At 50.3% G+C, this 15,064-nt stretch overlaps 1 protein-coding gene across 3 annotated transcripts; it reads left to right on the forward strand.

Annotated features, from left to right (window-relative positions):
* The first annotated feature begins 86 nt into the window (after window positions 1-86).
* GPX1 (glutathione peroxidase 1) lies at window positions 87-1,585 on the forward strand. 3 transcript variants are annotated; one of them, XM_025375856.1, is made up of 2 exons: window positions 87-766; window positions 1,017-1,585. In XM_025375856.1, the coding sequence occupies exons 1-2, from the start codon at window positions 530-532 to the stop codon at window positions 1,374-1,376; spliced, it is 597 nt and encodes a 198-aa protein (XP_025231641.1). In that variant the 5' UTR covers window positions 87-529; the 3' UTR covers window positions 1,377-1,585. The 3 variants fall into 3 exon arrangements, with proteins under 3 accessions (XP_025231641.1, XP_025231642.1, XP_025231643.1); XM_025375857.1 differs by having other exon boundaries at window positions 1,020-1,585; XM_025375858.1 differs by having other exon boundaries at window positions 210-628.
* The last annotated feature ends 13,479 nt before the right edge of the window (window positions 1,586-15,064 follow it).

The following is a 15,064-nucleotide window of genomic DNA, read 5'->3' on the forward strand; positions in this document are numbered from 1 at the left end:
GAAAGCCCGCACAAGGGCGGTGCCGCTTTGGAGACAGGGAGGAGGGAGACCGGAAGCCCATATCCCTCTGGCTGTCCCCTGCACTGCCGGTAACATGGCACAGGAGAGGAGGGCTGTTTGCGCACCGGCAGCTGCTGCCGCCGCCCACCAGCCTTCTATGCCGAACCCCACATCCTAATTGAGGAGCCTTTGAGAAAGAAAACGGAGCCCTCGAGGGCCCCAGCCCTCGGAAGGGTAACCTGGACTGCTGCCGCCTGGTTGCGTGGGCCAGACAACACATGCCCGCGGCTCCTCCCGGCCTGGGCGGAGCCCACGTCCGGCTCGGGCGCACCCTTCAGCCTTTTCCCGGCTGAAGGAGGGGCCGAGCCCTCCGGATAGGGCGGGGGCCGGATGAGGCGGGACCCTCGGGTCCAAAAAACTGCCTGCGCCACGTGAGCTGCCGCCGACCAGTTAAAAGGAGGCGCCTCCTGGCCTCTCCTCACCGTGCTTGTTCGGGACGCTTTCGTAGCTCCCCGGACAGTTGTGCGCCATGTGTGCTGCTCGGCTAGCGGCGGCGGCGGTGTACGCCTTCTCGGCGCGCCCGCTGGCCGGCGGGGAGCCTGTGAGCCTGGGCTCCCTAAGGGGCAAGGTGCTACTTATCGAGAATGTGGCGTCCCTCTGAGGCACCACGGTCCGGGACTACACCCAGATGAACGAGCTGCAGCGGCGCCTTGGGCCCCGGGGCCTGGTGGTGCTCGGCTTCCCGTGCAACCAGTTTGGGCATCAGGTGCGCCGGGCGGGGCGTGGTGGCTGGGGGTGCCGGCGGGGTGCTGGGGGGTGCCATAGGCTCTATGCGCAGAGAGTCTGGCTACCCTCTCGCTTCCCGTGTGCTCGTAGCTGCTGGAATTCTTGTCCGCCCTGGGATTGCGCATGGAGGGCAAAATCCCGGTGACTCATAGAAAAACTCCCTTGTTAGTGGTTAGAACATTTCCCTCCCCCTCTTGACCCCGGGTCCCAGCTGCCCTTCTCTCCCGTAGGAGAACGCCAAGAACGAAGAGATTCTGAATTCTCTCAAGTACGTCCGACCTGGTGGTGGGTTCGAGCCCAACTTCATGCTCTTCGAGAAGTGCGAGGTGAACGGTGCAGGGGCGCACCCTCTCTTCGCCTTCCTGCGGGAGGCCCTGCCAGCCCCCAGCGACGATGCCACTGCGCTCATGACTGATCCCAAGCTCATCACCTGGTCTCCGGTGTGCCGCAACGATGTTGCCTGGAACTTCGAGAAGTTCCTGGTGGGCCCTGACGGTGTGCCCGTACGCAGGTACAGCCGCCGCTTCCAGACCATTGACATCGAGCCTGACATCGAAGCCCTCCTGTCTCAAGGTCCCAGCAGTGCCTAGGGCCCCTTTCCTACCCCAGCTGCTTGGCAGTTGCAGCGCTGCTCTCTGGGGGGTTTTCATCTATGAGGGTGTTTCCTCTAAACCTACAAGGAGGAACACCTGATAATACAGAAAATACCCCCTCGAGATGGGCGCTCGTCCTGTCCATCCCGGTCTCTGCCAGACCAAGGCGAGTTTCCCCACTAATAAAGTGCCAGTTGTCAGCAGAACTGTGTGTATGTCTTGTGTCATTTGGGGGATACTTTTTCTAATCTCATTGTCATAGTGGTGGGAACTTAACCCTCCTGCCCTTATCCTAGCCAAGTCTGAACTTTCTGTCCTTTTGTCTGCAGTGTGTAGGGTCCACTATTTCTTTTGTGGGAAGTCTGGCTCTTGGCCTGAATTTCTGCCTTCACCAGAACATGCAAAGGGCCATCCCAAGACCCAGTTAAAACAAAGTCCATACTTAAAAAAGAAGACACAAGGCAAGGGTTGACTGCCTAACTCTAACAGACTTACGACTACTTGCTGCCCACTGAAATGACTGTCACGAAATAACATGAGCCCCCACTCACATTTGGAGTCTATGGCCTCTCCAATTGTTAGGCTCACAGAAGCGCATTTTACACAGTTGGAAGCTCATGCAATGTTATAAATTCTGTTACTTGGCTAGATCTTTCCATGTTGCTACCAAGTGCTTGTATCTGCTGTGATGCTGATCTTACAAGTTTCTGCCTCATGTATTTAAGAGTGAGAAAACTACAATTTAACTGGCCCTTCTGACTATGGCCTGCCCAACACTTACATGCAATCTCACATTCAGGCCCAGGATAAGGGCTTGTCTTTGAAGCCAGCTGCTGTTTTTCAGGCACCACTCAGGTCCAGCTTCTCCATCTGTTGACCCTGCTGCCAATCTTTCAAGACGGATTTGAAGCCATTTCCTAACGCAGTGCGGGGGACTGCAGGGCCTGGGTGTAGCTTCTGCTTGTGCAAACAGGTGCCCAGAGACATGGCAGTGCTGCTCTGAAGTCCCAGCATTTGTGTTCAAATTGGTGACTCAAGGCCCTTACGCCTGAGCCAACTCTCAAGGACTTTTCCTCTTGCTCTAAGCAGTGATCTTTGCTGCTGCTCTCCCCCTTTGTCTGCCCTTAGGTCACTAAGGATTGTAGGGCCTTCTGGACCTGCTCTGGCTACATCCTCAGAACTAAACAGGCCCACCTCCCTCTGCTTCTCTCCACCCCAGCCTTTGAGTCCCCCTTGAGGTGACCCAGGCAGAACTCTCAGCTTCCCCTTTGGACCTCACTCTACCTGTGTTGTTCCTTGGAACTCTCAGGAGTCTCATGCTCTGTTGCCCAGGCTGGGGTGCAGTGGCATGATCTCAGCTTACTGCAGCCTCCACCTCCCGAGTTCAAGCAATTCTGCCTCAGCCACCCCAGTGGCTGGGATTACAGGTGCCTGCCACCATGCCTGGCTACTTTTTATATTTTTAGAAGAGACAGAGTTTCGCCATGTTGACCAGGCTGGTCTCGAACTCCTGACCTCAAGTGATCTGCCCGCCTAGGCCTCCCAAAGTGCTGGGATTACAGGCGTGAGCCACTGAGCCCTGCCAGAGTGGAATGTTTTTATATTAGTAGACCAATATTTGTGATGAATATCATATGCCGGGCCCTCGGGGCCCTGAGATGGCCAGCCCCAGTACTCCTCTTAGACTGTTAACCTCTGGGGAAGAAGATTAGTCATTCACAAATACAATCAAGACTCCTGAGTGGCCAGTCACGGTGGCTCATGCCTATGATCCCAGCACTTTATAATCCCAAGTAATCCGAGGTGGGCAAATCACTTGAGGCTAGGAGTTGGAGACCAGCCTGACCAAAATATGGTGAAACTCCCGTCTCTACTAAAAATACAAAAATTAGCCAGGTGTGGTGTCGGGCGCCTGTAATCCCAGCTACTTGGGTGGCTGAGGCAGGGAGAATTGCCTGAACCTTGGAGGCAGAGGTTGCAGTGAGCCGAGATCACGCCATTGCACTTTAGCCTGGGCAACAGAGCGAGACTCTTTTTCAAAAACAAAACAAAACTCCACTCAAATGGAACCAAGGCTTTTTGACATTTGTAGACTTCAAATCTGACTCCTGGAATGGAGAGTAGCAACCTGTAAATCTGGGTAGAACCAGATTACCTGTGACCCCTAATGTCCTACATGTCTCTTCCCCAAAAGCACTTTGCTCCCTTATTCTTTCATAATCCAGTCCTGTGCCATGTGCTCTGCCAAGTGCCTGAAGAAGTCAGAAGGACAGTATATAATTATCAAAAAAGCATGTTTTGTGCTTTGAGAATAGGAAAAAAAGACAAAAAAATTGTGTACCTTACACTGGTTAAAAAAAAAAAAAAAAGAATAAGAGGACCAGGCCCAGTAGGGAGGATCATGCACACCTCCTGGAAAAAGTGACAGTGAGGCCACGTGCGGTGGCTCACACCTGTGATCACAGCACTTTGGGAGGTCGAGGTGGGTGGACGGCTTGATGGCTTGAGGTCAGGAGTTCAAGACGAGCCTGGCCAACATGGTGAAACCACGTCTCTATTAAAAATATGAAAATTAGGCTGGGTGCGGTGGCTCACTCCTGTAATCCCAGCACTTTGGGAGGTCGAGGCAGGCAGATCACGAGGTCAGGAGATCGAGACCATCCTGGCTAACACGGTGAAACCCCGTCTCTACTAAAAATACAAAAAAAATTAGCTGGGCGTGGTGGCAGACACCTGTAGTTCCAGCTACTCGAGAGGCTGAGGCAGGAGAATGGTGTGAAACCGGGAGGCAGAGCTTGCAGTGAGCCGAGATTGTGCCACTGTACTCCAGCCTGGGCAACAAAGCAAGACTCCCTCTCAAAAAAAAAAAAAAAAAAAAGTGGCTGGGCGTGGTAGCTCATGCCTGTAATTCCAGCACTTTGGGAGGCCTAGGTGGGCAGATCACAAGGTCAGGAGATTGAGACCATCGTGGCTAACACAGTGAAACCCCATCTCCACTAAAAATACAAAAAATTAGCTGGGAGTGGTGGCGGGTGCCTGTAGTCCCAGCTACTCAGGAGGCTGAGGCAGGAGAATGGTGTGAACCTGGGAGGTGCAGATTGCAGTGAGCTGGAGCTTGTAGTGAGCCGAGATTGTGCCACTGCACTCCAGCCTGGGCAACAGAGCGAGACTCCCTCTCAGAAAAAAAAAAAAAAAAAGGCCGGGCGCGGTGGCTCAAGCCTGTAATCCCAGCACTTTGGGAGGCCGAGACGGGTGGATCACGAGGTCAGGAGATCGAGACCATCCTGGCTAACACGGTGAAACCCCATCTCTACTAAAAATACAAAAAAAATTAGCCAGGCGAGGTGGCGGGCGCCTGTAGTCCCAGCTACTCAGGAGGCTGAGGCAGGAGAATGGCGTGAACCGGGGAGGCGGAGCTTGCAGTGAGCTGAGATTCGGCCACTGCACTCCAGCCTGGGCAACAGAGCGAGACTCCATCTCAACAACAACAAAAAAGGTGGCTCAAGCCTGTAATCCCAGCACTTTGGGAGGCCGAGGCGGGTGGATCACGAGGTCAGGAGATCGAGACTATCCTGGCTAACATGGTGAAACCCCGTCTCTACTAAAAATACAAAAAACTAGCCGGGCGTGGTGGCGGGCGCCTGTAGTCTCAGCTACTTGGGAGGCTGAGGCGGGAGAATGGCGTGAACCCGGGAGGCGGAGCTTGCAGTGAGCCGAGATCACGCCACTGCACTCCAGCCTGGGAGCACAGCGAGACTCCGTCTCAAAAAAAAAAAAAAAAAAAAAAAAAAAAAACAACAACAACAACAAAAAAAGCAGTTGGTTACGGAATAAGCTGATAGCGGGTGGGCAGGCAGGGAGTATAGTGTGTGAGGTCCTGAGATGGGAAGGTGGCATTATTGACTGAGTTGGCAACAGGAGGAACAGGTTTTGGGGGTAGGTGGATGTTTTCAGATTCAGATGTATTGCATTAGACATCCAGACAGAGGTATCTGGAGCAGGCAGTTACATGAGGCACAGAAGAAGAGAATGTTTAAAGGCAATGGTCTAGCCACGGGAGCAGTAGCCACTGGAGAGGATGAGGTCACTTGGGGTAAGTGTCATGAAAAAGATTAGGGGACCTGGGCCTGAGGTGTATAGATGCACAATCCTTCCAGATTAGATGGCAGAGAGAGATAGCTGGGGAGGAACAAGGTTGGAGCAAGGAGCCAAGGGAAGGGACAGTTCCTAAAGAATAGTTAAGGCTGGGCACGGTGGCTCAAGACTGTAATCCCAGCACTTTGGGAGGCCGAGACGGGCGGATCACGAGATCAGGAGATCAAGACCATCCTGGCTAACACGGTGAAACCCCGTCTCTACTAAAAAATACAAAAAACTAGCCGGGCGAGGTCGCAGGCTCCTGTAGTCCCAGCTACTCGGGAGGCTGAGGCAGGAGAATGGCGTAAACCCAGAAGGCGGAGCTTGCAGTGAGCTGAGATCCGGCCACTGCAGTCCAGCCTGGGGGACAGAGCGAGGCTCCGTCTCAAAAAAAAAAAAAAAAAATAGTTGGAACCCATGCTTCTGGACCGCCTGCAGTCTCGGGGCAGCTGGAACCAAAGCTAGAAAGCCATGTGTCTAGGAGGTACCAGGTCCTATTCTAGGAGATGAATATACAGTGCCCAGGAGTCACCCAGGTACTTGTGAAAATATATGTTCCACGGCCCACCTCCAGAGATGCTGAAGTGGAAAGTCTAGGGACCTAAGGTCCTACTCAGTGTTCTACCAGCTGGACCTGTGAGAAGAGACATCCCACTTCAACTCTCCCCTTTCCCATACAGGGTCAGTGTGGCCTATGCCACACTCTCAGGTTAGGCTACAGGATGGGCACTCAGAACTTTCCAACAGCCTCTAACTTCTTCTCTCCAGGATGCTTGGTGATTCACCCCTCCTTGCCCCGTGCCACCCCAACCCCCTCACTTTATGCCTTGGGCTACCAGTGAAGGGAACTTTTTTGGTTTCCCCTGAAATTACTCAGCTTCAATAAAGGGAACTTCTGAACTCCCAGTATGCCTGATCCTGGCTGGGGAACATTCCTCCTCAGACTTTAAGCTGTATGCCTCCTCTCTCAACTAGAAGTCGTTTCTTTTTTTTTTTTTTTTTGAGAGGGAGTCTCGCTCTGTTGCCCAGGTTGGAATACGGTGGCGCAATCTCAGCTCACTCCAACCTCTGTCTCCCAGGTTCAAGAGATTCTCCTGCCTCAGCCTCCTGAGTACCTGGGACTACAGGCGCCCGCCACAACACCCAGCTAATTTTTTTTGTATTTTTAGTAGAGGCAGGGTTTTACCATGTTGGCCAGGCTGGTCTTGAACTCCTGATTTCAAATGATCCACCCACCTGGGCCTCCAAAAGTGCTGGGATTACAGGCGTGAGCAACCGTCCCTGGCCAGTCCTTTCTAACTCTCTCTTCTCCAGGAAGTTTCAGAGTAAAGCCAGTTAGGACTTCACTATCTTCCCCCAACACACACAGACACACTCTCACACATACACATTCTTTTCATTCAACCATGCAACTGCTACTACTCTGACGGGTACCCACCCCACCCCATTGTGAATCAGCAGCTCAAATGAACAAGTAAAAGACCAGAAATCACATTCAGCCTGTGAAGTCCTGGCTTTAAAAGCAGAAATGGTTGCAGAGCATTGTTTGCACAGAAAACACATACAGCATTTAGGCCACTGACCTAGGTTCAGAAACTTCCATTTCAGCAGTTCTTGCAGAATGGCTGCTTTTGGGTTTTTTTTCCAAACATTAAATCTGATAAAATTAGGTCAGGCATTTCTTGCACAATTAGCAGTTGATCAAATGACTTCCTTATTCTGACTCAATGTAGTCCTATAAACAACATTTAAAACAAGTTTATTTTCAGGCTCAGTGCAGTGGCTCACACCTATAATCCAAGCACTTTGGGAAGCTAAAGTGGGCAGATTGTTTGAGCTCAGGAGTTTGAGAACAGCTTGGGCAACATGGCAAAACACTGTTTCTACAAAAAAAATACTGGCCAGTCGCGGTGGCTCATGCTTGTAATCCCAGCACTTTGGGAGGCAAAGGCGGGTGGATCACGAGGTCAGGAGTCCAGCCAATATGGTGAAACCCCGTCTCTACTAAAAATACAAAAATTAGCTGGGCGTGGTGGCGCATGCCTATAGTCCCAGCTGCTCTGAAGGCTGAGGCAGGAGAATCGCTTGAACCCGAGAGGTGGAGGTTGCAGTGAGCTGAGATTGCGCCACTACACTCCAGCCTGGGTGATAGAGCAAGACTCTGTCTCAAAAAAAAAAAAAAAAAAAAGAGCCAAGGTTGGTGGCACATGACTGTGGTCCCAGTTACTTGGGCAGCTGAGGTCAGAGGATTGCTTAAGCCCAGGAGGTCGAGGCCGCAGTCAGCCATGATTGCGCCACTGTACTCCAGCCAGGGAGACAGAGTGAGACCCTGTCTCAAAATAAATTAAATAAGTTTATTTTCAGAAAAGCATTCCTGGCCTGATAAGTCTAATAAATCTCTTACATTTTAACTTTTGGGTAAGATAGAGTAAAAAGCACTGGTTAAAGATTTTCCCAAGGGGCTAGGCATGGTTGCATGCACCTGTGGTTCCATCTACTCAGGAGGTTGAGGTGGGGGAATCACTTGAGCCCAGAGGGTCAAGGCTGCAGTAAACTGAGATTGTGCCACTTCACACCAGTCTGTATGACTCCAGCCTGGGCTGTCTCAAAACAAACAAACAACCCCCCAAAAAACCAACCTGGCCAACAAGGTGAAACCTTGTCTCTATGAAAAAATACAAAAATTAGCCGAGTGTGAGGCACGCGGATCATTTGAGGTCAGGAGTTTGAGACCAGCCTGGCCAACATGGTCAAACCCCATCTCTACTAAGAATACAAAAATTAGGTGGGCATGATGGTGTGCTCCTGTAATCCCAGCTACTTGGGAGGCTGAGGTAGGAGAATTGCTTGAACCTGGGAGATGGAGGTTACAGAAGCCAAGATTGTGCCACTGCACTCCAGCCTAGGCAACAGAGTGAGACTCTCTCAAAAACAAAAATAAGGCCGGGCGCGGCGGCTCAAGCCTGTAATCCCAGCACTTTGGGAGGCTGAGACGGGCGGATCACGAGATCAGGAGATCAAGACCATCCTGGCTAACATGGTGAAACCCCATCTCTACTAAAAAATACAAAAAACTAGCCAGACAAGGTGGCAGGCACCTGTAGTCCCAGCTACTCGGGAGGCTGAGGCAGGAGAATGGCGTCAACCCAGAAGGCGGAGCTTGCAGTGAGCTGAGATCCGGCCACTGCACTCCAGCCTGGGGGACAGAGCGAGGCTCCGTCTCAAAAACAAAAAAACAAAAAAACAAAAACAAAATTAGCCGGGCATGGTGGCATGTGCCTGTAGTCCCAGCTACTTGAGAGGCTGAGGTGGGTGAATTGCTTGAACCCAGGAGGCGGGGGTTGCAGTGAGCTGAGATAGTGCCACTGCCCTCCAACCTGGGCGACAGAGAGAGACCCTGTCTCAAAAAACAAAAAACAAAACAAAACAAAAAAATTTCCCAAGAAAACACAGCATGGGTTTATAAAGAGCAGGCCATGATCCCTGTCAGAGTACTCTGAATTGACATGTTTTTGTTATTGTACTCATCAAGTAAGGGGAAGAGTATGCATTCACATACAGGTGTGACACACCTGGGCAGGCACTAAAATAAAGCCCAGCTCCAGCCAGCCACAGAAATTAATGGGTATTGCCTCACATCAGACACTGATTGATTGGGAGCTGAGGAGGAAAAATGTCAGAAGTCCTTGTACAAGGAATGAGGTCTCATAGGCCTTGGCCCTGAAATGGTGTAATTCTCACTGCCTCTCAGTGAGGCTATGTACAGAGACATTGCTGATCTCTACTCAATAGTCATTCCCAAGTCTTTCCTCCTGGCTGGCTGGCAGAATCTACTTTCCTGCTGTCAAGATAGGGGCAGGTGACCTAATTGGCTACAAAGAGATGCAGAGGCTCCTGGGAAAGCCCCCATGATCCCAGGGAACAGCAGAAGGGAATGTTCCTCTGTCCCTTCTCACTGGTGAGTGTTCTTGAGGGTACCCAGAGTCCTGGGAGCAAGGCAACCACGTTGGAGCTTTGAAGGCAAAGAACTAGAAGGCCCCGAAGAAACAAACTGATGTCTTTCAGCTTTGACCTTCCCAAGAACTCAACTCCAGACGTGTCATGTGAAAAAACAAGAACCACCAAATGGGTGGACCAATTGCTGCTGGGGATTCTGTTAGCTGTATCTAGAAGCATTGAGACTGACATGACATGACAGTGGTGTGTTGGGCAGGGGTACTAGGCAACTTGTTGCCCATAACTGGCCGGCAGAATATTTTCCTAGCCAGCCTTACCTGTTGTAAAGGTAAGGGCAGGTGACCTGATCTTGGCTGTGAAGAGACACAGAGGCTCCTGGGAGACCCACTCTTAGTGCCCCTCCCAGGTCCAGTGTAGTTGTGGCCCTCGAGACCAGTAGAGGAGACCATAAAGCAAGCCCACTTGATCCAAATTCCTAGAGCTCTAGCAGCATTCAGGAGCACGTGTAGCTTACCCTCAGTAGTGACCTACAGTTCTGAAGACCACCTGGTTTCATGGGAGGCAAGTGAAGGGAATCTAAATCTCCCTGCAGCAGAATACCCCAGTCACCTTTGTCCCCAGCATGTGACTGTGTGTGTATGCATGTACCTGTGTGTGAATCTAAAGTCCTGGTTTCAGGCTGGGTGCAGTGGCTCACGCCTATAATCCCAGCACTTTGGGAGGTTGAGGCGGGTGGATCACCTGAGGTAAGGAGTTCAAGACCAGCCTGGCCAACATCCAACATGGCAAAACCACTTATCTTGGCCGGGCGCGGTGGCTCAAGCCTGTAATCCCAGCACTTTGGGAGGCCGAGATGGGCGGATCATGAGGTCAGGAGATTGAGACCATCCTGGCTAATACGGTGAAACCCCGTCTCTACTAAAAAATACAAAAAACTAGCCGGGCGAGGTGGCGGGCGCCTGTAGTCCCAGCTACTCGGGAGGCTGAGGCTGGAGAATGGCGTGAACCCGGGAGGCGGAGCTTGCAGTGAGCTGAGATCCGGCCACTGCACTCCAGCCTGGGCGACAGAGCAAGACTGTCTCAAAAATAAATAAATAAATAAAAAAAAGAAATAAAGTCCTGGTCTCCTGAGCATCCTTTGTGGATGTCATCACAGAGCCCCAAAGGCCAAAGGGAATATTAAGTATGCCTTTGCTTTCTACACTAGTTGCTTAAGTTTTCTTCCCAGAGAAGTATCTGCAAGCATGACCCTTCATGTTCCTGTGACATTTTTTTTTTTTTTTGAGACAGAGTTTCACTCTGTCGCCCAGGCTGGAGTGCAGTGGCGCGATCTCGGCTCACTGCAAGCTCCGCCTCCCGAGTTCACACCATTCTCCTGCCTCAGCTTCCCAAGTAGCTGGGACTACAGGCGCCTGCTACCACGCCTGGCTAATCTTTTTGTATTTTTAGTAGAGACAGGGTTTCACCATGTTAGCCAGGATGGTCTCGATCTTCTGACCTCATGATCTGTCCACCTCCGCCTCCCAAAGTCTGGGATTCCAGGCGTGAGCTACTGCACCCGGCCCTTGTGACACTTTTGTCACACAGCATACAACACTGTATTACATATGTAACCATCCTCCATCCCTAACCACACTGTGAACCCCTGGAGGGTAGGGACCATGAGCACATAATACTCAAGTACTATTAGTCCAGTGAAGAAATGACTAATAGCTGGATAATTATTTCTTTCATTTATGCAAGAAATGCCTACTGAGAATTTGCACTGTAGAAAAGGCAAAGGATACACGCAAGTTAACATTAAATACTGGTTCGTGGTTAAGACAGTGATGGTAATAGAATTACAGGAAGAAGACAAGACACTGGCAGCACCTGGGCCCAGGCTGCCACACCCTCTGCCCAAAGAGGGCTGGCCATCAACACAAGTGGCATAACCAGAATGGAATCTGTCCATTGGCACAACTCCCCCATATAAAAAAAGTGATCCCACTTCCTCTCTGTGAGACTTGTTCCGCAATAACCTAATCCTTACATAACAGAGGTTAGAAATCACTGAGAAGACATTTAATTCTTCTAAAGCATACTTCTAGAGTCTTTTTCTTTTCACAGTCCCCTGGGCAGGTTAAGGAGGCACAGGTGAGAAGGAACCAAAAATATTTCTCCCCTGCTGCCACCTCCAATGAAAGTATGTCTAATATTTGTGAATACTGCCATGTGTGCTCTGTTAGTGCTGGTCAAGTGTGGACCAAGAATAACTTGGGAGAGCCAAGTCCTGTCATGTGTAGAGAAAACTGTGGTAGCAGCTAAGACAAAAACTTTATGATTCGGAATCAAATAAAGCTTAAAGGCCAGGTGCGGTGATTCAGCCTGTAATCCCAGCACTTTGGGAGGCCGAGGCGGGTGGATCACCTGACGTCAGGAGTTCAGGAACAGCCTGGCCAACATGGTGAAACCCCGTTTCTACTAAAAATACAAAAATCAGCCAGGCGCAGTAGCGGGTGCCTGTAATACCAGCTACTAGGGAGGCTGAGGCAGGAGAATCCCTTGAACCCGGGAGGTAGAGGTGGCAGTGAGCCGAGATGATACCACTGCATTCCAGGCTGGGCGACAGAGTAAGATCTTGTCTCAAAACAAACAAAAAAAAAGCTTAAAGTTCACACACCCAGACATTATTCATCTTTTTTTTTTTTGAGACAGAGTTTTGCTCTTGTTGCCCAGGCTGAAGTGCAGTGGCATGATCTGGGCTCACCGCAACTTCCGCCTCCTGGGTTCAAGCAATTCTCCTGCCTCAGCCTCCCAAGTAGGTGGGACTATAGGAATGCACCACCATGCCCAGTTAATTTTGTATTTTCAATAGAGACTGGGTTTCACCATGTTGGTCAGGCTGGTCTCAAACCCCTGACCTCAGGTGAACCACCTGCCTTGGCCTCCCAAAGTGCTGGGATTACATGCGTGAGCCACTGTGCGTGGCCCAACATTATGAATCTTTAATTAGACATCACAGTCCAAGATCAACCAGTATGTGACCAATAAGCCAGGTTTTCCTCTAGTTCCCTTCCTGATTTTTCTTCTGTTCTTGTCGCCCAAGGTCCTCTGGTAATGGATGAATTGTCCACTTCTGGGATCTTGGTGTCCTACCGGGCCTACGGGGTCTCTCTAGGATAAAGTGGCTCAACATAGAACACAGCCCTGGGGCCAAGGTATCTCCTGAGCTGAATCAGTCACTCTTGTCATCTCCTCCCGGGTCCCTAGGTCACTACCACAACAGGAACACGGAGGCAGATGTTCATTGTTCCAGTTCTCTTTTTTATTTTTGAGACAGGATCTTGCTCTGTCACCCAGGCTGGAGTGCAGTGGCACGATCATAGGATCACAGCTCTCTGCAACTTCAAACTCCTGGGCTAAAAAGGTCCTCCCGCCTTGGCCTACTTAATAGCTAGGATTACAGGTGCACGTCACCATGCCAGGCTAATTATTTTATTTTAATTTTAAAATTTTTAATTTTTTTTTTCCTTGCTTTGAGATGAGGTTTTGCTCTCGTTGCCCAGGCTAGGGGGCTGTGGCATGATCTTGGCTCACTGCAACCTCCACCTCCTGGGTTCAAGTGATTCTCCTGCCTCAGTCTCCCAAGTAGCTGGGATTACAGGTGAGCACCACCATGCCCAGCTAATTTCTGTGTTTTTAGTAGAGACTGGGTTTCACTAGGTTGGCCAGGCTGGTCTCAAATTCCTGACCTCAAGTGACCCACCCACCTCAGCCTACCAAAGTGCTGGGACTGCAGGCGTGAGCCACTATGCCTGGCCCCGTTTTTTTTTTTTTTTTTTTTTTTTGCCTCCCAAGTAGGTGAGACTACAGAGTGAGATTCTGTCTCAAAAAACAAAACAAAACAAAACAAAAGCGGCTCAGCGCAGTAGCTCACATGTGTAATCTCAACACTTTGGGAGGAAGAGGTGGACAGAGCGCTTGAGCCCTGGGGGGCAGGGCAGAAGTTGCAGTGAGCCAAGATTGTGCCACTGCACTCCAGCGGGGGTGACAGAATGAGACCCTGTCTCAAAAACAAACAGGCCGGGCGCAGTGGCTCAAGCCTATAATCCCAGCACTTTGGGAGGCCAAGATGGGCGGATCATGAGGTCAGGAGATCGAGACCATCCTAGTTAACACGGTGAAAACCCATTTCTACTAAAAAATACAAAAAACTAGCCAGGCGAGGTGGCGGGTGCCTGTAGTCCCAGCTACTCGGGAGGCTGAGGCAGGAGAATGGTGTAAACCCGGGAGGCGGAGCTTGCAGTGAGCTGAGATCCGGCCACTGCACTCCAGCCTGGGGGACACAGCGAGACTCCGTCTCAAAGAAAAATAAAAACAAAAAAACCCACCATTTATTTATTTATTTATTGAGACAGAGTTTTGCTCTTGTTGCCCAGGCTGGCATGCAATGGCATTATCCTGGCTCACTGCAACCTCTGGCTCATCGCAACCTTTGCCTCCCATGTTCCAGTGATTCTCCTGCCTCAGCCTTCTGAGTAGCTGGGATTACAGGCACATGCCACCACACCTAGCTAATTTTTGTATTTTTAGTAGAGATGGGGTTTCACCATGTTGGTCAGGCTGGTCTCAATCTCCTGACCTCGTGATCCACCTGCCTTGGCCTCTTAAAGTGCTGGGATTACAGTCATGAGCCACCGTGCCTGGCCACCCCCACCATTTAAATAAAATGTTTACAAGCTAACAAAGTTTAAAGACTTTGTAAATAATGGTGACCTTGCAGTCCGGGCACGGTGGCCCCTGACTGGAATCCTAGCACTTGGGAGGCCAAGGAGGGAGGATCACTTGAGGCCAGGAGTTCAAGACCAGCCTGAGCAGCATGGTGAAACCCTATCTATACTAAAAATACAAAAATTAGCTAGGCATGGTGATGCAGACCAGTAGTCTCAGCTATTTGGGAGGTTGAGGTAGGAGGATCACTTGAGCCCAATAGGTCGAGGCTGCAAGTGAGCTATGATTACACCACAAAAAAAAAAAAAAAAAAAAGGTGACCTTCTAACTATGGCTTTTTTTTTTTTTTTTTTTGAGACACAGTCTCGCTCTGTCGCCCAGGCTGGAGTGAAATGGCGCAATGTCTGCTCACTGCAAGCTCCACCTCCGGGGTTCACGCCCTTCTCCTGCCTCAGCCTCCCTGAGTAGCTGGGACTACAGGCGCCCGCCACCACGCCCGACTAATTTTTTTTTGTATTTTTAGTAGAGACGGGGTTTCACCTGTGTTAGCCAGGATGGTCTCTATCTCCTGACCTCTTGATCCGCCCACCTCGGCCTCCCAAAGTGCTGGGATTACAGGCATGAGCCACCGCGCCCGGCCCTAACTATGGCTTTCACTTTATTCTTCACATTTCAACTACCAGCACTTTGTAATCTTTTATTTATTTATTTATTTTTCCATGCAAATACCCAGATATCAAGAAGAATATTTTGCAATCCTAATATTAATTTTTAAGGAACTACCAATAATTAATGCGCTATTTTTATAGCTGTTAAAAGCACTAAATTCCTGACTTAAAAACATTTTCCAAATTTTTCATTTTTTTTTTTTTTTTTTT

This window comes from Theropithecus gelada, chromosome 2, assembly GCF_003255815.1.
Source record: "Theropithecus gelada isolate Dixy chromosome 2, Tgel_1.0, whole genome shotgun sequence".
Classification (NCBI taxonomy): domain Eukaryota; kingdom Metazoa; phylum Chordata; class Mammalia; order Primates; family Cercopithecidae; genus Theropithecus; species Theropithecus gelada.